General features: G+C 49.0%; 1 protein-coding gene and 1 long non-coding RNA gene across 2 annotated transcripts; one reads left to right on the forward strand and one right to left on the reverse strand.

Moving 5' to 3' along the window:
• On the forward strand, positions 1–2,815 carry LOC309396174. Its single transcript, XR_014176061.1, has 3 exons — positions 1–139; positions 428–589; positions 2,776–2,815. It is a non-coding gene; the product is annotated as an uncharacterized lncRNA (long non-coding RNA).
• GGCX (gamma-glutamyl carboxylase) lies at positions 1,293–24,012 on the reverse strand. Its single transcript, XM_081960969.1, has 15 exons — positions 23,708–24,012; positions 23,115–23,285; positions 20,734–20,892; positions 19,649–19,814; positions 17,085–17,163; positions 16,156–16,262; positions 15,875–16,038; positions 14,512–14,783; positions 13,971–14,102; positions 6,049–6,200; positions 5,114–5,283; positions 4,246–4,376; positions 3,483–3,630; positions 2,831–3,026; positions 1,293–2,357 (listed from the first exon to the last, which is right to left on the reverse strand). The coding sequence occupies exons 1-15, from the start codon at positions 23,976–23,978 to the stop codon at positions 2,210–2,212; spliced, it is 2,466 nt and encodes an 821-aa protein (XP_081817095.1). The 5' UTR covers positions 23,979–24,012; the 3' UTR covers positions 1,293–2,209.
• Between the last annotated feature and the right edge of the window lie 1,775 nt (positions 24,013–25,787).

Raw genomic sequence — 25,787 nt, forward strand, 5'->3', positions numbered from 1 at the left:
GGGCTCCTGGAGGAAGTGTCTCAGCCCAGTGGGACTGGCCGGTGGGACTTGTTCTGGCAGAAGGGACCTGCTGCTGACCCCCTCGACGGAGGCATTCCATCAGAAGGGCCTTCTCTGCCGTGGCTCCTGCCCGCCCCAGGTGAGACTCACTCCCAACTCCTGGCTCTGTCTATTGGCCCGGGGCCTGGATGAGGGAGGGTCGTCTTGGGGGCGGTTAGTAGATTAGGAGATCCTACCTGAGGGGCACACAACTGGGGTTTGTAGTATCAACCTAGACTTTGTAGTATTCTTGCACTTGCTAACATGGTGATTTTGTACTTTGATTTGATTAATGTTTCTCTCTTGTTTTAAATGATAATGTTTGATTGTTTGATTGATAACTTCTAAGAGTCCTAAACTTCAAAATAAAAACCTCTTTGTTCCCCAGGCCAAGGGAGGATGGGATGTCTGGAATTCTGATCAGAGGAAGCCTTTGAGCGCTAATTGTTATCTGGCGAACCCCAAAGAACCTTCCAGGACTTCTTTTCTTCATTCATGTTTCAAGTGTAGCGCTCCTGCTTTGTGGTCAGATCTCGTTTAAATGTCACATGTAATATTTTTTAACTCGTCAGCTCTGCCATCTTCGTCACACTTGCTGGCATCCTGCCATAAACAGGGGGAGGGGGGGCAAAGGAATTTGGGGACGTTGTGCAGGAGGAGGATGTAAGAGGGGGAGGGGAAGACACTGGCAGGAACCAGAGGTGTCAAATCAGATTAATGCAGCCTCCCCAAGGCTGCCTGGCCTGGGAAAGAATGGGAAACCTCTTCAAGATATCCCTAACATCAGTTCCCAAAACATCAAACTGGGATGCTATTGGCCGCCGAAAATCTAGAGAAGGAGGGAGGGCCACAGACCGGGAAAAACATGTAACGTTTGCACGGGAATACTCAGATCTGGCCTCACGTTTGCTGCAACCGCTAATTCTTAGCAGAACCTATCACTTCAACCAAATGGGAGTCGAGGGTCTTTCCAAGGGACCCAGCTGGGGCAGGTGTAACATTAGGCTAGGAATGTTGGCTTACGAGAGAGCAACCCAGAGGAGATCGAGGCATGGGGACAACCAGCAGCTAAACCCCATGGCTGCCACTTGCCCAGCCCAATTCCGAACGGGCCATGGCCCAGGACCAGGTCATGACCCATGGCTGGAGACCCCTGGTCTGTTAAGACACCTTGTTCTGACACCTTGAGCTCTTTGGGAAACAAATAAACAAAGGTGGGGGTATAAATAAATAAACACACAGAAGGCAGAGACTTTTGCACAATGCTGATTTTAATTAGAAAAATAAGGCTCTTCTTGCCTTCATCCCACGAGATGCAGCCAGCCCTTTCTCTTAGAACACTCCAAGGAAGGTGGGAATCCCTAGGGGTTTGTGTTGCTAGACCTGGATCTCAAGTGTGGGATATTATGGGATGGGGACCGTGAGTGAGAGAAATGTCTCATGATGACCTTAGAGCAGGGAACTTTTAAGACTCGTGGACTGGCTGGCTGGGGAATTCTGGGAGGTGAAGCCCACAAGTCTTAAAAGTTCCCAGGTTTGGGCACCGCAGCCTTAGAGGGGAAGCTCTGCCTCTGTAACCCATGGAAATGTCAGGGAGCCGAGAGGGAGAATGCCAACATCCATGGAGGAGTGAGGCAGCCATTAGGGCTGCTTTTTCTGTCTCTGGCTGCATTCACACATTCCTTCCTCTCCCGCCCACAAGCTGCGTAGCTGGCCACCCCACCGCAAAGAACCCAACCCCCCTGGGCTTATCCAATCAGTCCTACAAAAGGGTATTCTAAAAGCAGCCCCTCGGCCCAAATCCTTTCTCCCAGCTGTGCGGTGGGATGAGGAGACCCACCCAAGAGAAGACAACTGTTCTCAAAGTGGGATCTCCGATCTCCTCCCATCGCAGAGGGATTATAATTGTGCTGGCCAGCTGAGCCCACCAAACCCCCCCTCCCTCCTCCTTCCTGCAGCATTTGCTGCAAGGGGTTTAAGCTCCGCTCGGCCCCTCTAGGGCAGGAGAGGCTCACGCTGGCTCAGAGCCCACTCCTCCAATCTCGGGAAGGGAGGAAGGGGCTCCAGCTAAGCAACACAAGGGGACTCCTCAGGCCTGGCTACATCCCTCTGGACTTGGCCCACAGGAAGGCCTTCCGGCTAGTGGTGAGGGTTGAGGTAGTGAGTCACTTCAAAGGTCCGAGCGCTCAGGCCCCTGGGGGGCTGTCTCCTGGGGGGCAGCCTCTTTCATGTTGGCATAGGCCACCTCCTGGGCCAGCTGAGAGAGGGAGGGGCGGCCCAGCACCAGGTTCCGAAGGGAGATGCAGGTCATCAGGAGGCTGTGGGCAAAACCAGGGAAACACTGTCAGGAGGAGGCACCCAACACAATCCAAGCTGAGCTTTTGTGTGTGCCTGAAGAGCACAAGAATGGCAAAACAGCACACCCCACACAAAAGTCTGCCTTGGCTTTTGTTTTGTTTTGGTTGCTGATAGCTAGACCGGAGAAGAGGATCCTGGCTAGATTTGCCCGAAGTTAGGAGTTATGGGGGATTGTCATCTGTTAATTTACAGGAAAGGGAGAGATGATGAAATGGTTTATACTTGGCATGATGAGGGTGGAAGCCACTTTCCTTTCTATTGTTCTTTAATTTTCTGTTTTCTTGCAGCTTTTATTCTTGCTTTATATTTTTCTTTTAAAGTTTTCATGATCTTTGACTATTTTAATAAAAACTTGTAATAACATTATTTAATACAAAGAGAATGTGGGAAGCACCCAGCAGGACCTCCCCTCCCTCCCCCCTTCCTCTCTCACCTCCTGCGGAAAACAAAGTACTTCTTGCTCATGAAACGCTGCAGCCGCTCGGCCAGGGTTGCGTTGCGCCTCCTTTGCCGCTCCTCCATGCGTCGCTGGCGGTAGAGGAAAGCCTCAACAATCGGGTCTGCCTGCGTCATGTTTCCCAGAGAATCTTCCAAGATGGGCTGCAACTCTGGTGGGAGAGGCTCCGTTTCTGCGAAGAAGGAAGTGGCAAAAACAGAAGTTGAAGCACCTTCTGAAAATCAGGCAAGTACAGAGAATAGAATAAGAGTTTGGAAGGGGACCTTGGAGGTCTTCTAGTCCAACCCCCTGCCTAGGCAGGAAACCCTATACTATTTCAGACAAATTGATATCCAACATCTTCTTAAAGTCTTCCAGTGTTGGAGCATTCACAACTTCTGGAGGCAACTTCTGTTCCACGGATTCATTGTTCTGACTGTCAGGAAGTTTGTCCTTAGTTCTAGGTTGCTTCTCTCCTTCCTACCTATTGCTTCTTGTTCTACCCTCAGGTGCCTTGGAGAATAGCTTGACCCCCTCTTCTTTGGGGCAGCCCCTGAGATATTGGAAGACTGCTGTCATGAAGTAATATTCATGAGGAGAAAACCACTGTGAGGGCCTGTCTGGGCAACCAGCTGGTTTGCAGGCTTACCAGTCCCGTTCTGAACTTTCTCCCGCAACTCCTGAAGTTGAGTGAAATTCCGCTCAAGCGCCACCTCCGTCGTGTTGACGTAGATATACATGTAGCAGGAGGGCTCCTGAGAGACCGTGAATACTTTGTGGTACTCCCCAGCTGGCAGCTGTGACCAAGAGAAAAGGGCAGAAAGGCAGCTGGGAACAGCCCCGAAGTGGAGTTTCCCCCCCCCCCACTTCCTAAGGGCCAGGGGACCACCAGCATCTAGGTGAGTAATATGCCTTCCCAAATAGCCCAGCCTGCGAGAGAAACTGGCACCTGAAGATGCAAAGGGCAAACCGACTGCAACTGGCAACCGGTGGACGGCATCGGGAGCTATAGGTAGCTGTGCAGGTGTGTCTATAAACAGTAGATCCATACACACACACACATGCACACACACATGGGCAGGACAGGGAAGCCCCTCCCCCCACCCTCCCTTCCCTTCCAGCAAAACCACCGACTCTCACTGCATTGTTATTGGGAATGGGGAAACACAGAAGAAGCCAGAGAAACCTTCAAGGGGTTCTTTGGTTCGATCTTCCACCTGAGGCCAAGGCCAGATCTGAAGGTCCCGCCCAGCCTATATAGCTGCCTTCTCCTGATCTCTCAGGGTGTTATGAGTCCAGGTCCCACGTAGAAGGGGGGGGGAGGTGGTGTTACCTATTTCCCCTCTTCTTTATCAGCGCATCAACTGGACAGAAAAAGGTTCTCCTTGCATGGCATCCAGCCTGGCCCTCACCTGGATCTTCTCTCCCTCCTGCAGTGAATGATTCTTCTGCGAACTGACAACCTCCACACTGACTTCCCCTTTCAGCAGATGGAGACTGGTGTTGCCGAGGTCCTCGCTCACAAAGTTCTCCAGGTGCAGCCCTGCCATGGGATGGGATGGACGCCCAAAAGGTCAACAGCAAAGGCCACGGAAGCACCGGGGTCCCCCGTTCTTCCCACAACTCAGCAGCTCCCCCAGTGAACAAGAGTTAGCCCTGTTTAGGCCCGGCCTGTTACTTCCTTTGGAAAGTCTGCCAAACCATATTCGAGACTCCTTCATTGGGAAGTGACAAGGAAGAGGGTTACTGGAGGCAAACTGGAATAAGGAAGCATGGAGTCTCTTTCTTTTTTTTAAAACTTTGCTGAAGAAACATAGGATAGAAAATAGTGGATTTATTTTGCTCTCTTTAAGTAAGCTGTTTTGTTGTGGGTGGATGAAATTTTTCTTATTTTTATGAATTGTGATTGGCCAGGAACAATTTATTGAAAAATCTACACTTCAACCACAAGGGGGAGCTACGTAGGTGGAGAAACGTGGATTGGACCACATTGTCGGGAGGTGTTTGAAAAATAATTAAATAAAACCCAAAGGTGCTTTTTTTCCCAAGAGGCAACTGGATTTTCTGGGTTTTCTTTGAATACGTTTTGCTTCTCATCCCAAAAGCCCCATTGAAGCAGCAGCCACAGTTTCTACAGGGCACAAGCCTTTCTCTGAGGTCCCACATTCAGTTTCCACCCCAAGGATTCAGCTGAAAGCCTTCGTCCTCAAGCCCCATGGCCACCCCATGCCCTTGGCCTGAAATGAAGGTCCAGTTCTTAAGAGAAGAGAAATTCGGCACCTGGGAAATCTGCAATGAAGACAACCTCGGTTTGGTTGTCCAGCGACTTTTCAATCTCTGTCAGTTTGGTCCTCCAGGGCGACAGATCAATGAGAAGAGGCTTCAGCCACGGGGTCTTCTGGAAGGGGGACCAGTGGGCTTGGACAATGTCAGTGTTTGGATCGAAGAGCCTGGGGAAAATAGGAGTGAGAGAAATACAACACCCAGGGGAAAGTGGCCCACGAGCCCATGGATCAGTAGGAAGTGCCAGTCCATCTGCCTCTTTGACTCTTCTAAACCCAGGAAGCTCCCCTACTTCCAGCTATCATTTTCCTGAATAGGTTAGAAGCCAGGGATTATAACAATGTATCGAATAAAACCTTAATATGGTCATAGGCCACCAGAAAGAGGATGCGATACAAACAACCGATAATTATTAAAAAGCAAAAAATATTAAAACAAAACTTAAAATTAAAAAACAAAAATACATTTTTAAAGAGATGTGTGTGTGTGTCTGCGTGTGCGTGCTAAAATCTATGGGGAGGCGTAAAACATTAGATAAATGCAAAAACTAATGTTTATAGTTTATATATTTTATAGTATATTTTACACACACACATACACACACACACACACACACACACACACATACTGTGGTGCCAATTGGCCTAACTTTATGTTTTAAACATTATCCAAGATTTGATTTCTGTTCCTTTTTAGAACTGAATGGGAAGCAATGTCCCCATCTCTAGCCAGCCCCAACGTCTTCCCATAACCTGCCCAAATTTTCAGAAATCCCAATTTTGCAACTTCTACATTTCCCGTGACAAATTCCGAAAAGAACCCTTTGCCTGGAAGCAACATTTCTTGAAGATTCTGGTTTTTTTTAAAAAAACAAATCCATGTAGTAATTGGCCCAGTGTGCAGATCTGTGTCCCCGTAGGTGTCTCACTAACCTTTGCTGGAAACGATCGTTGATGGAAACCCAAACATCAAAGTAGATCTCTGGTTCCGAGACGTTGTAATCACGTAACAGATGACTGAGGCAAGTGGCATACTGCTTCAGCATGTCTGCATGGTCCTTCCAGCGCCGGCTCTGTGTGAAGACCTGCTCCAATATACACAGATCTCAGCTGGAAAACAGGTGTGCAGGTGGCAGAAGGAAGGGCAACAGAGGAGGGGAAAGAAAGAAGGAAGGAGGCACAGCATTGGATGGGTCATTGAGCAGAGGCTGGGGCTCAGACCTCTCAGTCCAAATCAGAAGGGTTACTTCCGATCTCAAGACAATCAACGTACTTCCCTGGGACATTTTGTCCTGACTGCTAAATGGCGTTTTTGTAGGATATGGAGCTTTGTTCCACAGGAAAGCTAGAAGGAACAAGACTCCCAATTATGGGCTGCCCAGTCGAACATTGTGGAGAGAGAAATAGGACGTCTATTTACTCCGCCTATATTTAGATATATGTATGTACAGACTGACCAACGACTCTGTCTTCTGGGATAGCCAAATCCCCCCCTCTTCCGTCAATACGAACATCTGCATTCTGTCCTATTCCATTGGATAGAAACTCCAAGGACGGCTCCAATTAACACACAACTGCCCTCAACCTTTGTGCTAGTATGATTCTCCTTAAGATCATACAAGATGATACAACTGGCCCTCAAAAAGAAATTGCCAGACGTTCAAGCCGCCCTTCAGAAAGGGCTGTGGCCCTAGGGACCATACTGCAATCGATGCAGGATCATGGAAAAATCTCAAGACTATCAAAAGAACATCTGCCTTACTGACTATAAGAAAGCCTTCAATTGTGTTGTGTCAAACTATGGAGACTCCAGAAGATCAGGGGGTGCCAACAAATCTGTTGAAGTTGGAGCTTCATGTGCGTGCGCATGAGTGTTCAGGAGCTCAGACACAAAGCTTGCAAAGAAAACTTTTCCAGTTCCAGAGATTCAACTAGGAGAGATATTTTGGGCAAGATGTTTTATTTCAGACTTATCCTCTAGCATCAGCAGGCCAGAGAACAAATTGGAAATACTGTAAAACTGCCCTTCTGGCAACAGCCACGAGGGAGAGGGAGAACTGGTTCTTCACTGGGCTAATTTTCAGTGCTCGCTCCTATGACCCGTCCTTTAGGAAAACGACCGTTGGCTTACCTGAACGGTCCTTCTATGTGCGCTGCAAGAAGAATCCAAGCATGGGTTAACTTTGTCCATTAGCCTAGAGACTGAGTTATGAAATGGTTGACCACGCCTCCTCTGACTGGAAGGGTTCAGTTTTGTACGAAAGCTCAGCCGGACGAAGAGATGCAGTTTTTAGTCAGTTCAGAAGTAAATGATATAGTCCAACAAGTTCAGAATGCAATTGATACAGTCCGACCAATTCAAGACATGGGCCAATCCGAATAATACGGAAACCGGAAATACAAGTCCCGAATTCCCCTGGACCAGCCGAAGCCAGGGTGGATTCTCCTCGCAGCGCACATAGAAGGACCGTTCAGGTTAGTCAACGGTCGTTCTCCTGTGCGCTGCTTGGAGAATCCAAGCATGGGACATGCCGAAGCAATGAATCTCAAGGGTGGGAGCTAGGCTGGTCGGAGGTCTGAGTAGGACCCTCTGGAGGACTCGTCGCCCAAATGACGCCTCTGCCGAGGCAAACACATCCAATTTATAGTGCCTGATGGAGGGCGACAGCGATGACCAGGTCGCCACCCTGCAAATTTCCTCAACCGAGGCTTGAGTGTCCCAGCTGCCGAGGTGGCTGCGCTCCTGGTGGAATGAGGAGTGATGCGCCTGGGCACAGGCCTGGATTGGCTCTCATATGCGAGGGCAATACATGCTTTCAGCCAACAACCAATGGTGTTGGAGGACACCTTCTGTCCCGTGGTTGCTGGCTGAAAGGAAACGAATAAGGCTTCCGACCTTCTGAATGAGGCCGTGCGTTTCACATAACGACAAAGTGCCCTGCGAACGTCAAGATGGTGCCATTGCCTCTTCCTCGGGTGTGCAGGCCACAGACCAAAGTCCGGGAGGATCTCCCTGCGCCCAGTGAAACCATGTGTTGACCTTGGGGAGGAATGCTGGGTCCAAGCGAAGGACCACCCTATTCGGGTGAAAGATACAGGGGTCCTCACAGATAGACAGGGCTGCCAATTCCGACACCCTCCCAGCTGATGTAATGGCTACAAGGAAAATGGTTTTAAGGGTCAACAATCTGAGACTACCTGAGTGAAGAAAGGGTTCGAATGAACGACCCGCGGTGAGAGTCTGCAATACTACTGCCAGATCCCACGTGGGATAGTGATGGATTACGGGGGCCTTGAGATTTGAAGCCCCTTTGAGAAATGACCGTACCCAGGGGTGGTGAGATAGGGAACGACCGTGTCCGCCGCAAATGACTGTTGACAGTGCTGCAATCTGGCGGCGTAGAGTATTGGGCCTTTGTCCATACCCGTCTGTAAAAACTCGAGCACTTGTGGTACCGAAGCAGAGATGGGGTTAATATTGGCTCTGCAGGCCCACCCACAGACGCCTCTCCAGGTGGCTTCGTAAATGCATGATGTCGACAGACTCTGAGCTGCCTGGATTGTTTTAATGACCTTGGTAGAGAATTTCTGCTTGATTAAGATATCCCTCTCAAGGGCCACACGGCTAATTGTAAGTCTTGGGGGCTCGGATGGATTAGTGCCCCCTGAGAGAGAGATATCTGAGTGTCTGGAATTCTCCAAGGGTGAGAGACGGACAGATTCAGCAGGTCGGCATACCAGGGGCGCCATGGCCACATTGGGGCGACCAGCAGAACCTCCGCTCTCTCCGTCAATATTTTCTGAATGACATGTGGAATTATCGGGAGAGGCAGAAACACATATAGCAGACCTGGTGGCCAAGGGCTGCGTAGTGCGTCGATGCCCTCCGCTCCCGGTACCTGGAACCTGGCAAAGAACCATGGGAGGTGAGTGTTGTGAGGCTGCGCGAAGTGGTCTACCTCTCAGTGACTGAACCTGCGGGATAGTTCCTGAAACAATGCTGGGGATAGACGCCACTGCATCTGATCCACCGTTGCTCTGCTCAGCCAATCCGCTTGTATATTCATGGTCCCTGATATGTGCTCCGCTCGCATTGATAAAAGGTGTTTCTCCGCCCAACAGTGGAGCCTCTCTGCCTCCAACATCAGTGACTTGGACCGTGTGCCTCCCTTGTGGTTGACATGAGCCTTGGAGGTGACGTTGTCTGTGAGGACCAGCACATGACTGGTCCTGACCAAGACCTGAAATTTGTGAAGAGCCAGCCGGATGCTGTTCCTGAGCTCTTGCGCGCTCCAGCGCCCGTGGGCTACCTGATCGAGAGAAGGTGCTCCCCACCCGTATAGGCTCGCGTCTGTTGTTACCACAATGCACTCCGGTTCCTTGAATAGAGACCCTGGAGAAGGTTGGGAGTCTTCCACCAGTGGAGCGATGTGAACACCTTGGGTGGGATTTGCAACCTGGATTGAGAGTGGCTGGTGTGCGCCCTCTGAAACGGAAGACGGAACCACTGGAGGGAACGAGCATGGAAGTGTGCCCAGGGAACAATATCTATACACGAAATCATTTTTCCCAGAAGTTGGGAAAGCACCGCCAGTGGTAAGGACCTCTGACCTTGAATGTGACTCACCAGCGACTGGATGCTGCTGCGACGTTCCGGAGATAAAGCCACCTCGCATGTGTCGGAGTTTATGAGAGTCCCGAGATGCAACAGCCTCGTAGTCGGCTGAAAGTGGCTTTTTGGGAAGTTCAGCACAAAGCTGTGGTGCTGCAAGGTGTCAATAGTCGTCTGAAGATCTCGAACTGCCTGGGATCGCGATGACGAGAAGATCAAGACATCGTCGAGATAACAATTTACTGTGACCCGCAGGGAGCGAAGATACTATTCGCTGCCAGTAGCTTGGTAGAAGTTTGCAGGGCTGACGAAAGGCGGAATGGTAGGGCCTTGTATTGAAAGTGGCGGCCCGCAAACTGGAAACGCAGGAATTTCCTGTGTGCTGCATGTATTGGCACATGCAGGTAGGCCTCTCTTATGTCGACTGATGTCATCAGGTTGCCTTGTCTGATGCACGTCAATATGCTTTTGAGAGACTACATCTTGAATTTTTGGTACTTGATGGAAAGACTGAGTCGCTTTAAATCTAGGATGGCTCTCCATCCTCCCAAGGATTTAGGGACTAGGAACAAGATGGAATAGAACCCTAGCCTTTCCTGTCCCTTGGGTTCTATGGCGTCGATGGATAACAGGTGTTGGATCTCTTGGTTCATGAGACCCTGTTTCACTTGACACCTGAGGACGGGGCACTTGATGAATCGTCTCGGGCGGATGGAGAGGAACTCTAGAGTGAGTTATGGTAACCAAGATCACCGTCTGGATGACCCAAGCGTTCGAGGTGGTTTCAGCCCTTCGGCTTGCGAAGGCTGACAATCGCCCGCCAATAGGCCCATCCCTTTGGGAGTCACCTATACCAGTGAAAAAACCGGTTGTTGGCGCCACGAAATGGCCGAGCCTGCGATTGTTGCTGATTCTGTTGTCTATTCCTGTCTCGGGCACTGACTGGTCCTGAGCACGGTCCTGTCCCTGTGTGTATGGCCAGTTGTACTGGGGAACGTAAGGGCCTGTTGTGAACCCGAAATCGTGGCCCGAAATGGCAGCCTCCTGAAATAAGGCTGGTGTCTCCTATTGGAACGCCTGTTGGTGGATGGAAGCACCTTGCGCTTGTCCCTTGTCTCTATTAAGATCAGGTCCAAGGCAGAACCAAACAGGGCCCCACCCTTGAATGGAGTCGAAGCTAGGTGCCATTTAGATTTTATATCTGCCTGCCAATGGCGGAACCATAGGAGGAGGCGGGACGTGACATTGGACGCTATAGCTCAAGACACGAATTTAGTCGCGTTAAGAGTAGCGTCAGAGGAATATTCCAGTACTGTGACCAGTTTGTTGATATCTTGGTACAGCCGCATATCCTCTGGGGCAACTCTGGCCTGGAGTTGTTTAAGCCACACCAAGGATGTCCGGTTGAAAAATGAGGCCGCAGCCGCTGATCGTAACGCCCAGGAGGCCGGCTGGTGCATTTTGCATATCATTAATTTGGCTTTGCGATCTTCCCCTTTGAGGCCTTCCAACAGTTCAGATGGCACCAGGGCTGGAGAGGCCAAAGCGGCAATGGGGGGGGGGGTCTACAGTAGGAAACTGAAGAATCCCGTCTTCTTCCGCGGTGGAGCTATATAGCTTTCTGTCGCCATTGCTGGGAGGTGGGGTCGCAGCAGGCTGCATCTATTGTCTCTGCACTACATCTAAAAATAGTTTAGGAAAGGGAATAACATCTTGTTCCTGAACCTGTTCAGCAAAAAACCGGTCCGTGGAGTCCAGTCCCAGCGCCGCACTGGCCTGAGTAGTGGGGCCACCCATGTTGACGGTGGTCTTGGCCTTGTATAACAGTGATTTAAACAATGGAGGCCGAAATAACCCAGAGAAGGAGAGCTTGTCCTGCCCTGGGCCATCATCATCAGAAAGCTCCTGCTCCTCCAGGTCCTCCTCCTCCTCACCAAGGATAGAACCCTCACTGTGAATTGAGGGGAGTGGGGAGGGAGGATCCACCTGTGAAGCAGATGGATCCCTGGAGAAGGCCGTGTGTTTGGGCCATTGTCCCCTTCGCTGGAGTTCAGCATCTACTCCCTGAGTTATGGTAACCAAGATCAAATTTCTGAGCTCCGGAGGGATGCTGAGGGGAGAAGTTTCCTCGGGACTCAATCCTGCCATGGTGGGGGTAAAGGTAGCTGCTGGTTCTATGTGCCTAGGTGCGGGTGCCTGACCCTCCGAGAGATCAGATAAGGATTGGGGCCTTGAACCCACTTCCCCTACAGAAAGGTCTTGTGGCATGGGAATATCAGGGGACCAACTCTGGACCCCTGCCAGACTGGGTGGTGAGGCAGGCAACTAACTCTCTTAGTTTTATCTCCCGGGGATTTATTTTAATGGGGTTTGGGTTTTTAATTGGGGATGTTTTTTAGGGTTTTAGAATATATTTATTTCTTGTACAGCCTATCTCCTCCATCCAAATGTATTTAAGTGTTTTATGATTGTATTTTTATCTGCATTGACTGTACACCGCCCCGAGTCCCTTCTTGGGAGAAGGGGCGGTCTAGAAATCCAAGAAATAAATAAAATAAATAAATAAATAAAGGTGGAGAGCCCTGCACGGTAACAGTTGGTGGGGACCTGCTAGAAGTGGAGGCGGCCTAGCTCCCTTCTTGTTTTTCTCTTTGCGCCCTGCGGCCTTATCGGCAGCCACGGATGAGGCGGCTGCCCTGGTCCTGGTGACAGTCCTCCCGACCCTATCGCTGGCCCTGGACTGATTAGATGGTAATGAGGGGGAGATTTCTGCCCCAGAGTTGTTCCCAGTCGCCAAGCGATCTGCCATTATTATCCTTAGAGAGCTCACTCAGAATAAAGCAGCCGAGTTGAGAAGCGAAGATTCGTTCTACTATCAGGCTATCAAGTTCGGAATAGAGTGCACAGAGTAAGGAAAGCATGTGCCGCTTTACTGCACCGGACGAATCCTTGTATACAATGGTGGCCAGCATTAAAAAACTGCTAGCTCTGCCCTCGGGTGATTTCGCGTCACACTAACTTGGCGCGAATAATCCGGCCACCCCTTGGTTGGCTTCCAATGGCACGCAATTCAAATCCTCCAAAAATGACCGCTGCTTTGAATTCCACAGAAGACAATGGCCACTCCAAAACTGCTTTCCCTCATGGCTGCAACACTGGCAGCGGTAGTGGAGTAGCTGAGAGCAGGACGCCAATCGCTGTCTCAAGCGGATCGCGGCAGAACAATAAGGCCGATCGTGCCCAAAGGTAAACTCAGCGGCAAACGAGTTTATTAAAGAGGGACTGATTGAGCTTAATAAGTGGATCGCGCCCGAGGTAGCCGACATGAGAGTGGCGCAGAAGCTCTCGGCTGCAGCGATCGGTAGGCGAAGGAGTCAATCGCCTCCAGTTCCGGCTGATTTAGCGTTGAGAAGCGCCAGTATTGCGCTGAGAACGGCCCAGCAAGGCAGACCATCGGAATGGAACAGCCTGCCCTTCCTAATCTGTAGATACCTAGAGGAAAAAGGAGAATGCTACAAGGAAAAAAATACTTCCAGAATAAGAGAGTTAATTTGTCTAGTATCCTAGAGAAAATTTATACGTCTCTTCAGGCTGGACTGAGTTAAAAAACTGAACCCTTCCGGTCAGAGGAGGCGTGGTCAACATTTTCATAACTCAGTCTCTAGGCTAATGGACAAAGGTAACCCATGCTTGGATTCTCCAAGCAGCAAACAGGAGAACAAAATCCCTTGGGTTATATTATTATTATTATATGAAGGAGCTAAATAATCTGGAAAAGACTCGTTAGGAGCCCATTAAATAAAGGGAACAAAGAAGGATTAGCAGGAGTGGAAACAAGGAAAGGAAAATCTTAACAAAGTTGTTCAATTTCTTGGATCCATAACATACATTTTTTTTTGAGAAGGTCAGACAGCTTTTGGATCCAAGAATGGGCATAAAATTGTACCCAAAAGTCACAACCTCTGCAGGCACCAATGGGAAGCTTTTCCTCTTGGAGACCACTAAAGGAGTTGTCTCCCCAAACTCAACCCTTGCCCATTTATTGCTTCTGCATAGAAAGTTGTACAGACTCCATCACACTCGCAACACATGGCTGTTTTACAAACACACGTGCAGCAGGCAACCTGACATGTGGCCAACTGCTGCATAGCACAGAAGAAACGTTCACATCCTTGTTTGAAGGAGCCATAGTTACGCCAGATGGTATCATTTCAGTGCCCATTGAAAAGAAAGAGAGACTGACCCCAGGGTTCAAGTAGCCAACCTCCCCAGTGCGACCGTCACGGTAAGTAATCTTTACGTGTTGGTGGGAGCGTGAATGGACCATCATGTCCCACGAGTAACCGTACAGCCCATTTGTCCAGTTGTTGTAGCCCTGCAGGGAGAATTGTTAAGGGGAGAGTTGACATTCCCAGAATAAGAAGCACCTTCTACTCTTCTCATGCCTTGGAGAATCTCCAGCTTCCCTTAAGACTCCTTGGGGCTCTTTGGGGTACTAAAACTATACGGAACTGGGACTTAACCACGCAGCCTTGATGCAAGTTTAACTAGTGGTCTCCCACACACGTCCAAGTCCAGGGCCCGCCCTTTCTCTTCTGTGGCTGGAATACTACTATGAGGAGGACACAGTAGTTTCTCTGAGGGGCTCCATTTTTTTATGTCCATTGGTGAGCTCCACCTTGTCAGGACCAGAACTATGGAAAATGTCGTCATTCAAATACTACCCATTCTAAACCGTTTGGTTCAAAAACCACTTATACAAAAATACTTAGGTTCTTTCTCACCTTGGTAATAAAGTGTGAGTAAGGTAGGAAGAACTGCTCCAAGATGTACAGAACAGTAAAAACGGCGCCCAGCTTCTGCCGCAGCCCCAATTTCCTAGCTGCTCCCTTGGGACATTGTTGCTCCAGGTAAACACACTCCAGACTCCGCTGCGGAGGCTTGGTAAGTGGCAGAAACCTTTGGAAGCAGGCAGGGAAGCGGGTGATCAGTCGACGTGGCCAGTCTGGATAGCAGAAGAGTGGGCTGGTGGCCAGCATGGTGAAGGGAAACATGCCTTTGGGATGAAAAGTGGGAGTATGATGGAAGGACAGAGGTGGGCTCTGGTCACTCAAAAGACAGATCATCTGCTGTGCATACATAAACATCTGGACACCCAGCATCTTCAGTGTGTTCAGGAGAGACTCCCGTTGAAATTATTTCTGGTCATGTGGGCAACTCATACCGAGATTTATTTAAAACTTTTGTCAAATTCATTACCCTCATTTCCTCCAAGGCTTAAGGCAGAGGTCTTCAAACTTGGCCACTTGAAGACTTGTGGACTTCAATTCCCAGATTTCCCCAGACAGCATCACTTACTCTCTTGTAATCCCTTCCTCTGCAATCTCTCCACTTAGATCAGAGGTCTCCAAACTTGGCCACTTTAAGACTTGTGGACTTCATCTTCCAGAATCCCCCAGCCAGCATCACTTACTCTCTTGTAATCCCTTCCTCTGCAATCTCTCCACTTAGATCAGAGGTCTCCAAACTTGGCCACTTTAAGACTTGTGGACTTCATCTTCCAGAATCCCCCAGCCAGCATCACTTACTCTCTTGTAATCCCTTCCTCTGCAATCTCTCCACTTAGATCGGAGATCTTCAGACCTGGGAGAATTCTAGGAGTTGAAGTCCACAAGTCTTAAAGTTGCAAAGTTTGGGGATTCCTGGCTTGAGGCATCTCAGGCGGGCATCTCCCTACCCTTTATCCCCAAAAGACCATCTCTGTGAGGCGTACTGGGCTGAGAGCGACTGCCTCAAAGACAACCACAATTGTAGGCTGAACTTCTAAGTTTCAACCCAAGGCATTATCGCTACAAAAAGTGGCATTGGCTTTCCTTCAAACATACACTAAATCTGTACCAGCAAACAATGCTATATCAGATAATCCGCCTTTAACAAAAGCTTCTTTGCCTAATCTTGCAGAAGGGATCATTGTTCATTCAAGGTGAGCAGTTTTTGCAGGCTTTGGTTAACCACTCCTTGCAAAAACAGACCAGAACAAAACTCCGATCTTAATCCTTTTTAACATAACCCTTATTACTCAACACCCTCCTTTGATAAGTTCTCATGTGGCTTCTTAAAGAAACACTTGGATTCTGCACAACTTACCAATACTGAAAAGTTGGGAATTCATGCAGTGGAAGTAGGAGACAAAGAAAAGGGCAAAGGGACGGGTAGCATCCAGGAACAGCAGGAAGCCAGCCGTAAGGTCCAAAACAAGCCCTCCGCCATGCACCACCAATAAACTGGTCAGTTCCTCTGACATCAACAACCTGAGGGACCAGAGAGAGGCATTCATCCAAAGTTGCAACGTCCAGGAGGGAGGAAGAGGAGGGAGCCGAATTCTCCGACCCACCTGAGGCTTTCTCTGCCTGATTTCCATCACTCACCTGAAAGGGCTGAAGAGCCAATGCCTCCCAAGGGAGCCCATGGAGTAGCCCTCCACCCAGTCGGCATCCAGCTTCTTGATGCCCGCGATGAAATAAACAATGAAGACCTGTTCAGAAAGAAAGGCAACAAACATGGCACTCCGAGGCAAACTAGTCGGCAAAACTCACCAAGCGGCAGCTGGCGACTCTCTAGCTGCTGTTTCCAAACCAGCTTCCAAGTTACAACTTCCTGCAAAATTCCCACAGTCAATTTCATCACTCAAACTTCTTCAGCCACAAATGACACCCCCCTACCCCCCCCCAAAAAAAACCCACAGGAGTTTGGAATGCCACATTGAAAGGCATGGGAAGCAGAACTTAGAAGTAGAATTTAGAGTATCTTTGAATGTCCACTGATCGGCATACATTACAATGAAATTTCATTGCACGTAGCTCTCAAAGGGTCACCTCCTCCCATATACACAATATGAACATGACAAAATAAATGAATACAGAATTACGCACATGCCCACATATATTATATGACACAGAGAAACAACACAGATGCGGCAAGGATGAGACAAATGGTAAATTTCATTTCATGCTGTTCACCTCCACACTTAACCTAAACTTAAATAGTAGCTCACGATATATGTAACCATTTACCTATTCTGTAATCTTAAGCATTCTAACTGGATGGCATCTCTGACAGGGCCTCTCACCAGCCTAAGAACCCAGAATCGCGGAAAGGTAGGCCTGGCTCATTCCCGTCCTCCAGGCTTTCTCGGGGTCCACATTAGAGCCGTGGCTTCCCCATTTCCAAATGGCCTCCTGAGACTCTGGGGCCAGCATGCAATGCAGAGCAAGCAACGCCAGCTGGGAGCTGTTCATTAGCCCTGTTTGCTCTCAGAGGAAACCAAGATCAAAGATGGCGCAGCTCCGGAGAATACCTGCGTACGAAGAACGGTGTAATTCCACAAAGGGACATGAGCGTTTCTCTTCCGCGGACGCCAGAGGCCATCAACGGACCTGAGGAAACAAAGCTCATTAGCAAGAGTAGGAACTGGAGGCAGCCTTGAAAAGCAACTAATCCTTCAGTAATCTCTGGAAAAACCTTTGGGTGAACATCTTGAACGTTGCCTCGATAATGCTGATTCTAAACAGAATAACCAACAGGCACAAAAAATCAGGACCACTCATAAGGTTGAAGAATGAACGATCTAAATGATATATGCCTATATGCATATATTATATGACTGGTCAACTAAAGTTCAGCATTAAATTGGCGCCAGATAAAGGTCAATGAAATTCAGGAAGGATTGGGCTTGGAGCTCTAAGCTGATGACATGCTTAACTCTGCCCCCATTCTTCTACATTCACCTCACTGAAGCACAAAGTTTACTAACAGTTTTGTTTTATTGAAAGTAAGTATTGGTTTTTAGGTCAAAATTAGAAGACAACAGCATTAATTTCCTCGGTCACCCAGAAAAGAGAAGAAAGCACCTTTCTCTGTGGTTTGAAGGTAGTCATTTATTTATTTATTTATTTATTTCTTAGATTTTTAGACCGCCCCTCTCCCAGAAAGGGACTCGGGGCGGTGTACAGTCAATACAAATAAAACCAGTCATAATAATAAAATACATTTAAGATACATTTGGAGGGGGAGATAGGCTGTACTAAGAAATAAATATGTTCTAATCCTAAAAACATCACAATTAAAACCCCAAACCCAATTAAAATAAAATAAATCCCCGGGAGGTAAAACTAAGAAAGTGCCAGGCCAGCTGATTGAAATAGGTGAGTCTTTAACTTTTGCCGGAAGGAACGGAGGTCGGTGGTAGTTCGAATGTCTGGGGGGAGTCATCTAGAGAATATTAGGATTTCATGCACAGGTTTACTTGAGATTCATCTCTAGCTCATGGGAAAATACAGAAAAATGTGATCACACGCTGGAAAGGCCTGCCAGGAAGATAACGCAGATACTGGCAGGAAGTCCAGTTATGGTATTAGCTGGTGGCAAGGAAAAATAAGGACTAGATGAGAATCCGGAAGGAAAGTTCCTACCACCCAATCTGTCTCTATACTCAAGTTCTCAAGGGATGGGAGAAAGCTTCAACTTTGAAAACCTGTTTCAGTTTCGATATAACAGAATAACGGAGTTGGGAGAGAGCATGGAAGGGATCAGGGTCAAGCAGGAGACGCTAGGCCAGGGGTGTCAAACTCAATTTCACTGAGTCCCACATGAGGGTTGTGTTTGACCTGGGGGGGGGGAGTTTGGGGTGGCCAGAGGGGGGTGTAGTCATGTCTCCTGGGGGGGAGGGTTGCCTGTGGTGGCTGGAGCGCTCTGCCAGTAAAAACAGGCTCCCGAGCTCTGTTTTCGGGTGCCACAGCTTCCTGCAACCCTCTGCCGGTGAAAGTGGAACATTTTCACTGGCCGAGAGTTGCAGGAGGCTGTGGCAGCCAAAAGCAGAGCTCGGGAGCCTGTTTTTGCTGACAGACGCACCGTGGGCCGGTCCTTCGCTGTTTCCAGCGCAGCTCTGTGGGCCAGCTCTAAGTACCCCGTGGGACGGATTCGGTCCCCGGGCCTTGAGTTTGAGCCCCCTCCCCTAGAGCATTTGCAATCATAGTGAACATCTGTAGCTTGCGTGCAGGATGAGGGTGAAGGTTAATTCTCCGAGCTTCTGGGTTGGCTTCTGAACGTTTCATTACCAAGCTAGGTAATACCTTCAGGGGAGTTTAGGGGGTGCCAGTGTTGGTGTTCTTCTGCTTATAAGGGCTTCAGGTGTGTCAAGTGGGGGCCTTGCGATGGGTCACAGCTGAGGACTTCCTGGATGTGTTTAATTCTTTTTCTTTTCTTCTTGGTTGCTAGGCAAACTTTCAGCCCGGTATTTTCATTCTGTGCTCCAGTGGGTGGTGAGAATCAAAAGGTAAATACTGGAGGTTTTCTGTAAGCCTCAACGTTAAGGCTTCTGTCTTCCTTAATGTATACTGTAGTGTTCAGGAAAGCCAAACTCTTTTCCTTCACATCTTCCTATGTCAACTTAATGTATTTGTCCACAGAGATGGTGCAGTTGGTGAAGGCTTTTACGCCCTGTGCTTTAATCTTGATCCAAGTATCATCCACATACCTACACCAGTGAATAGGTGAGGGAGTTTAGGGCTGTGGTTTCTACCTCTTCCGTGTAGAGACTGGCCACAGAGGGGGATGCAGGTGAAGCTCTGGCGCAGCTGTGTTTTCTGCAGAAACCTTCATTGTATTTAAAAGAGGCAGGGATCAGGTAGAGGTCCAGCACAGCACATATGTGGGTGCTTGTTAAAGTTTCTTCACTCCCGCGACAGCTTCCGTGGTTGGCATGCAGCCTTCCCTCTGCTGCATGTGACTCTGGCAGACTCCAGGCTGGGGCAAATGTCCAATTAAAATTATGCAACCGGAATGACAGGAAACATGTTTACTCGATCTGCAGGGGGGAAAAGCACCTGGGGCCAAAGAAACGCAAGAGCGGTGAAGCCTTACCAGTAGCGATTGGCATTCATGAACAGCAGCTGGAAGCCCAGAAGGCCGTACAGGTAGGAGTGGTTGTTCCAAGTGGTTTTGTCCAGGAAGAAGACATACCAGTAGGGCAGCAGGAAGAGGAGGCAGCTCAGGCGGTAGAAGCAGCCCAGCATGATGCCCACGGCCCCTACGGGAAGAAGCCAGGGGGGCCAGAGTGGGTGTCCTGAGCCTTTCAGGGGCTCCGCAACAACCAGACAAGCTCCAGCGCTTTCTCCTGAATACTTTCTTCTGCTTTATTTTTAACATGTAAAATTGGAAAACCTTGGCTTCGTTTTCAGTACGGCAAGATTATTTATGCAGCATTCAACTAACAGAGGAAAACCAGCTTCATCTCCTCACCTCTTGGTAGCTTTTGGACAAGAGTCTGGTACACAATGCAAGGACAACCCATTAATTCCCTGCTGCGCTTGCCTTACAAGCCGAGGCAACGTCTAATCCAGCCTGTAGCTACACTTGTAAGCCCTCCCCACAAACCACTCCTTGAGTCATCAAGGGATATATTTATGCTTGGCTGCTACTCTCTTATGGCTGGAGGCGGGTAGATTTGATTTACTGCAATTGTCTTCTCCCTCTGGCAAGTGGGAAGGTCTGCTGCTCCTCTGGCCTTGGCTGTCCTTCCGTGGGGCCGCTCCGGAACAAGCTGTCTTTCTATGGGCTGTCCAGAGCTGTCCAGATTTTCTAGGGCTCCCAAATTACCTCCTTTTCCCCTTATAAAACGGCAGCTCCCTTCATGCCAAGCAATCCGCCTGTTCCCCCTCTTCCCCAGCCCCACTTGGGGAAAACTCTGGGTTGTATACAACATTTCCCGTTTGTTGCCCTGCCTGACACTCTCTGGCCTGGCTTTGCACTTCCAACTCTGGGGGAATCACACAGCGGGATGGCTGGTAGGTTGCCCCGTCCTCTCTGACCCTGGGCAGCCACACACATTGCAAGGAGACCCAACAGGGAAAGCACCACTGAGGTCAGGAAGCGAGAGGAAGGGGGCTCAGCCAGCACACGCCCACATCACCCCCAATCCCTGCGCACAACCCCAGTGTGGTCCTCACCCAACAGCATGACTGTGTAGACAAGGTACATCCAGTCCAGGGGAAGTGGCTCCAGGAAGTTGAAGAGGGGGAAGCGACAAACTTGCAGCCCATCGAGGTATTTGTGATCCAGGTAGCTCAACCCCCGCTCTTGGGGAATGTCCAGGGCCATCAGCAGGCCTGGAGAAGGAGCAGAGAAAGGGGACAGTGGGCAACAGTAGCAGGCCAGGCTCTCTGCATCTCCCAGGCCGAGCCAGGAATCCCCTAAAGAGGAACTAGCGCAAGCGGTAACCCTCGAGGGACTGGAAGAATTCTGGAGAAGAGGTACTTAGTGGCTCTGCACAACCACGCTCGGTCAACTGGAATCATGGAAGAGGCCGTAGAAATCCTCCCCCTTCCCCAGTGCACCCACATGCGGAGGCTTGAGAGGGACTGCCCACTGCCCACACTGTCCCTGTGAGTTTCACCAGTGCTGAAGGACCTATAGGCAGAGCGGGGATTCAGCAGGTTCTGACCAGTTCTGGAGAAATTTTGAGTAGTTCGGAGAACCGTATAAATACCACCTCTGACTGCCCCCCCCCCAATCTATTCTCTGCCTCCCGAGTCCCAGCTGATAGGGAGGAAATGGGGATTTTGCAGCATCCTTCCCCTGCCACGCCCACCAAGCCACGCCCATAGAACCGGTAGTAAAGAAATTTGAATCCCACCACTGCTTATAGGCGAACATGTCAGTCTTTCCTTTCCTAAGGTCAGCTGGCAACCCATTTGCTTACCTCCCAGCCCCCATTTTCTTCAGTTCCCAGAAGTCAAATAACCCCTCCCAAGCAGGGGTGGGTTGCCAATTGTTTTACTACCGGTTCGGGCCTGTGTGCTACTCTTCTGTGGGTGGGTGGAGCCTCCTGCCGCTGCTACTAAGTATAATCTTTATTGTCATTGCACTAAAATACAACGAAATTGGTTTGGACCGATCCGGACCTGAACCAAGAGCAACCCACTTCTGCACCCAAGTCTGTTTTTTTTTTTCTTATTCCAAGTCAAATAGCACCACCCAAGTCTGCTTTGTCTCATGTTCTTATTCGAAGCGACCAGGCCGCCTTATGTTTGAGTAGGAGCTGTGACCTAGAACCCTGTCACAGAGCTGCTTTAATAGGGCAGCCATGACCCTACCACCCAGGGATAATCTAGAGTCCAGTATCAAGCTAAATTGACCAGTTGCAGACAGCAAGGCTGAGATTCAATCCCAGCTCTCGGACCTCACATGTGTAACCCAAAACCATCCCAAAGCAGTTTCACATGGACATTAAACACCCGGGACCTAAACGCCTGGGTACTCCACACTGGAGCGGCCACAGCCAGGAATGCATAATATGGCTGAAGCCACCTGCTCAGAAAGGAGCAGAACATCATCTCCAACCTTCTCAAGCAGGCCAGAAGGACAGCATGCTGGGAGACACTGGATGGTGGTAGGAGGTATAATAGGACTTGGAAGGGTATAATCTAAGTCCTGATGATGGTCATCCACCAAGAATGGCCAATGCTGTTTCTGGGCCAGGGCCAGGGCAGAAATCTATTGGAAAGAATCCAGAACGGGGGTCCCCAAACTTGGCAACTTGAAGACTTGTGGACTTCAACTCCCAAAATTCTCCAGCCAGCTCTGGGAGTTGAAGTCCACAAGTCTTCAAGTTGCCAAGTTTGAAGACTTCTTGATCTAGAAGATCCATTTCTTATAGAGCTGAAGCCCCACTATCTCTCCAGAAATTTCCTCAGAAAGGGAGGATGTAAGGAAGTGATCCACACAGGATAGAGATGGCCTCTTCTGCAGGCCTTCTTGCCTCCTTCAAGCCAGATGGTTAAAATCCCCTCCCCTCCCCGGCCCACAGCACATGGCATTAACCACCTCCCAAATCCAGCCAATCAGCTATTCCAAGGATCTGGCCTGTGGGGGCAGGCCCCTTTCCAAAACGGCTGGACCCCCACAACATTGTGCAATCCAAAGCCAACACTGTGTGTGCTGAGCAAACATGATGTTCACTCTCCCTCCCCTAGAAAATGAGAAAACTATGAAACAAAGAGGAAAAGGTAAATGACAATATGTTGTCGAAAGGAAAAGGCCAAATTAGTCAAAAGAGATACGGTAACGGAAAGCTGCAAAAGTGTAATGGTGATTTTCACGTTTGGAAAATGTTGAATAAAAAAATATTTTTAAAATAATAATAATAATAATAGCGCAAAACTTCTTCATTTGTCACTAAGGAATTCCACTTTTTCAATCTGAGTCCTGACGTGGCTTTTGGGGAAGAAACGCGGGGGCCGTTTTTCCTAAACCAAGTACCAAATTTGTATGCCAGGACATTTAAGTCAATTCTTCCACCGGGTTCGGTTCTGGCCAGAGCCAAACTCACCGAAGAGGAAGCGGAAGACCCCCAGGGCTGCGGGATCAGTTGGCCTGTTCAGCAAGCAGACAAGGCGGTGCCAGCCGGCCAGGTCCCCCCGTTCAAAGCCCAGGAGGCGCCTGGCCCAGCTGGGGGGAGCCGGGGGCCCCTTCTCCTTCCTGGGCATCTGCTGGAGGGCTTCTGCAGAGGGAAAAGGAGACCAATGGGGCCTCGGGGACCTTCCGGCCTTGGGCAGCGGCGTGCTTGGGGACGCCTGCTCTGCGGAACCCCGCACTGCCAGGCGCGCAAGATCCCCGCGGCGAGGAAGGGCAGCTGCGAACGCGGGCGGATCCAAGCCAGGCGATGGAAGCCCCGCTTGCCTGGTCCGCGCGGGGCTCCCGCTCCAGCCAGCCGCGCCCAGCGTCGCCTGCCAGCCCCAGAAGTTGGGACGCTGCGCGGCCTGGACATGAGGCCGCCCCAAAGGCCCACTTGGCCCGCGGAGGGCGTCGGGAGCAGCCCCGGCCCCACCAGCCCCAGCTCCCCCCACCCCGCGTCTCCGGCCGGCCGGCCCAGCTTCTTGCGGGCGAGGCGACCCCCGAAGTCCCCCCCCCGCCCTCTTCCACCTGCGGCGGCGCGGCCCGGCTTCATCCCGCCGGTGGCGGCGCCTCGTCCTGGCTTCCCAGCGGAGCTCGGAGAGCAGCGGCTGCAGTCCGGCCGCCGCTCAGCCTGTACTTCCGGCCGGACGCGCCGCCCAAGGCCCGTAGACTTCGGCCGAGGGAAGGGCCCTTGCGCGCCCTGCAGGCTCCGCTCGGGAAAGGCGCTGCGGGCCCTGAGCTCGGAAGGGTCGGCCTGCGCACTTCCATTCCACTTATAGATATGTATATATACACACATAAAGCGAAGGCAGAAGCGTTTTGCCCTAGCAACCAGATCGCTCTAATTTTGTAACTGCCAAATAAAGGACTTTCTGTGGATGATTCCACGATGTGCTTTTCTCCCAATTGGTTGCAACTGTATCTTTTCATAAAGGACTCCTTGCGACTCTCTGGTGTCACTTTTCTACTTCGATACAATGCTCAGTTCAATGTTCACATTTCATATTATGGGAGGTTAACTGTCCAAGTCTCCGATGCAATTGGTCAGGATCAAACAGTCAGAAGGGCTGGAAGGGACCTTAGAGCAGGGGTGGCGAACAAGTTCGACAAAAAGAGCCAAAATTTTAAACTGTGAGAGTCAGAGAGCCACACCACGCAGTGACCTGCCAAAACAGACAAACACTCACACAAAAGCATATAATTTTAACAATAATATATTAAACACATAATATAACATGCTCAGTCAGGTGTTTTTTGTTATAAATTTTTATAAACCCATTAGAGCTGCAACGGAAGGCAACGGAAATATTTTTAGACACAAAGCTTTTGACAAGTTAAAATTCACAGTAAATGGAATAATCTCTACAATCTTTTAATATGGAAAGTCAAAGGCAAGGATGGGCATTTTCTTTTTTATTATTTATAATTGGTTAGGACAGGGGTGTCCAAACTTGGCTGGGGAATTCTGGGAGTTGAAGTCCACAAGTCTTAAAGTTCCCAAGTTTGGACACCCCTGGGTTAGGAGGTCCTGGCGGGCCAGAACTGAAAAGCTAAACAAATATTTCAGCTAAAGATTCAGGTAGAAAGAGATACAAGATGAAATGCTATGCAAATGATATAGTAGTAACGATTATGCAAACACAAAGCTCCATAAGATACTAATGGCAGAATCCAAAGATTTTTGGCTACCTTTTAGAGATAAAAAATTAAATGAAAAGTAAGATAATAAGGCATTCAATTTCCAATGGAAAAAAAAACATGAAAAGGGGGATTGGGATATGAGAAAAATATAGTGAAATATCTAGAACTCTTATTTAATAGGATATAATAATAATACATTTGAAAACAATTATAACAAATTATTGAATGAAATGAACAATTCCTTGAAACTTAGATATTATCTAAGATAAATGTTTTATTCCAAATGGCACCAACTGGAAGCTGGGTGGTGGGGTGGGGGAGCAAGATTCAAAATCATACAAGACTCAAAAGAAAGATATAGAGGAGCAGCATTTCTTAATCTTAGACTAGATTACAAAGCAAATTGTCTTAATCTTATTTAAAGATAAAATTGAACAATCACCTCTGTGGTCCCTTCCAACCCTGTGATTCTATGGGTTTGGTATATCTACAAATGATTGGCAGATCACCAATCTTTTCCAACTTCCAGTATTTTAAGTTAAATGAAATGTTAAAAATTTAGAAAGATCTCTGCCATAGCCACCATTCTGATAATTGCTTGTCTTTTAACTTCAGTATAATGATTAATTCATTGCATTTGAATTAATCTATTTCCTTGGACACTTTGATCTCTAGTAACTAAGATATAAGTTTGTATTTTTTAAAATATAGAATACTTGATTCATGATGAGGTGCAATAGGTGACTGACAGTACTGCTACAACCTTCCTCTGACTACTTAGCATTTTATTCTGATTAGCAAAGTTCAAGTTCTAAGGGCTGGTTTTTTTGTATTTTTTTAAAAAAGTGGACTCCACAACCCAAAGTCTCCATTCCCCTAATTATTACCCATCTTCCACTTCATCTTAACTTAAGACTTCATCTTAACTTAACACGCGGCTCGCGGCCAAAATAAATGAGGCTCTTTG

Source organism: Natrix helvetica, assembly GCF_964273705.1.
Source record: "Natrix helvetica genome assembly, chromosome: 8".
NCBI classification, from domain to species: Eukaryota; Metazoa; Chordata; class Lepidosauria; order Squamata; family Natricidae; genus Natrix; species Natrix helvetica.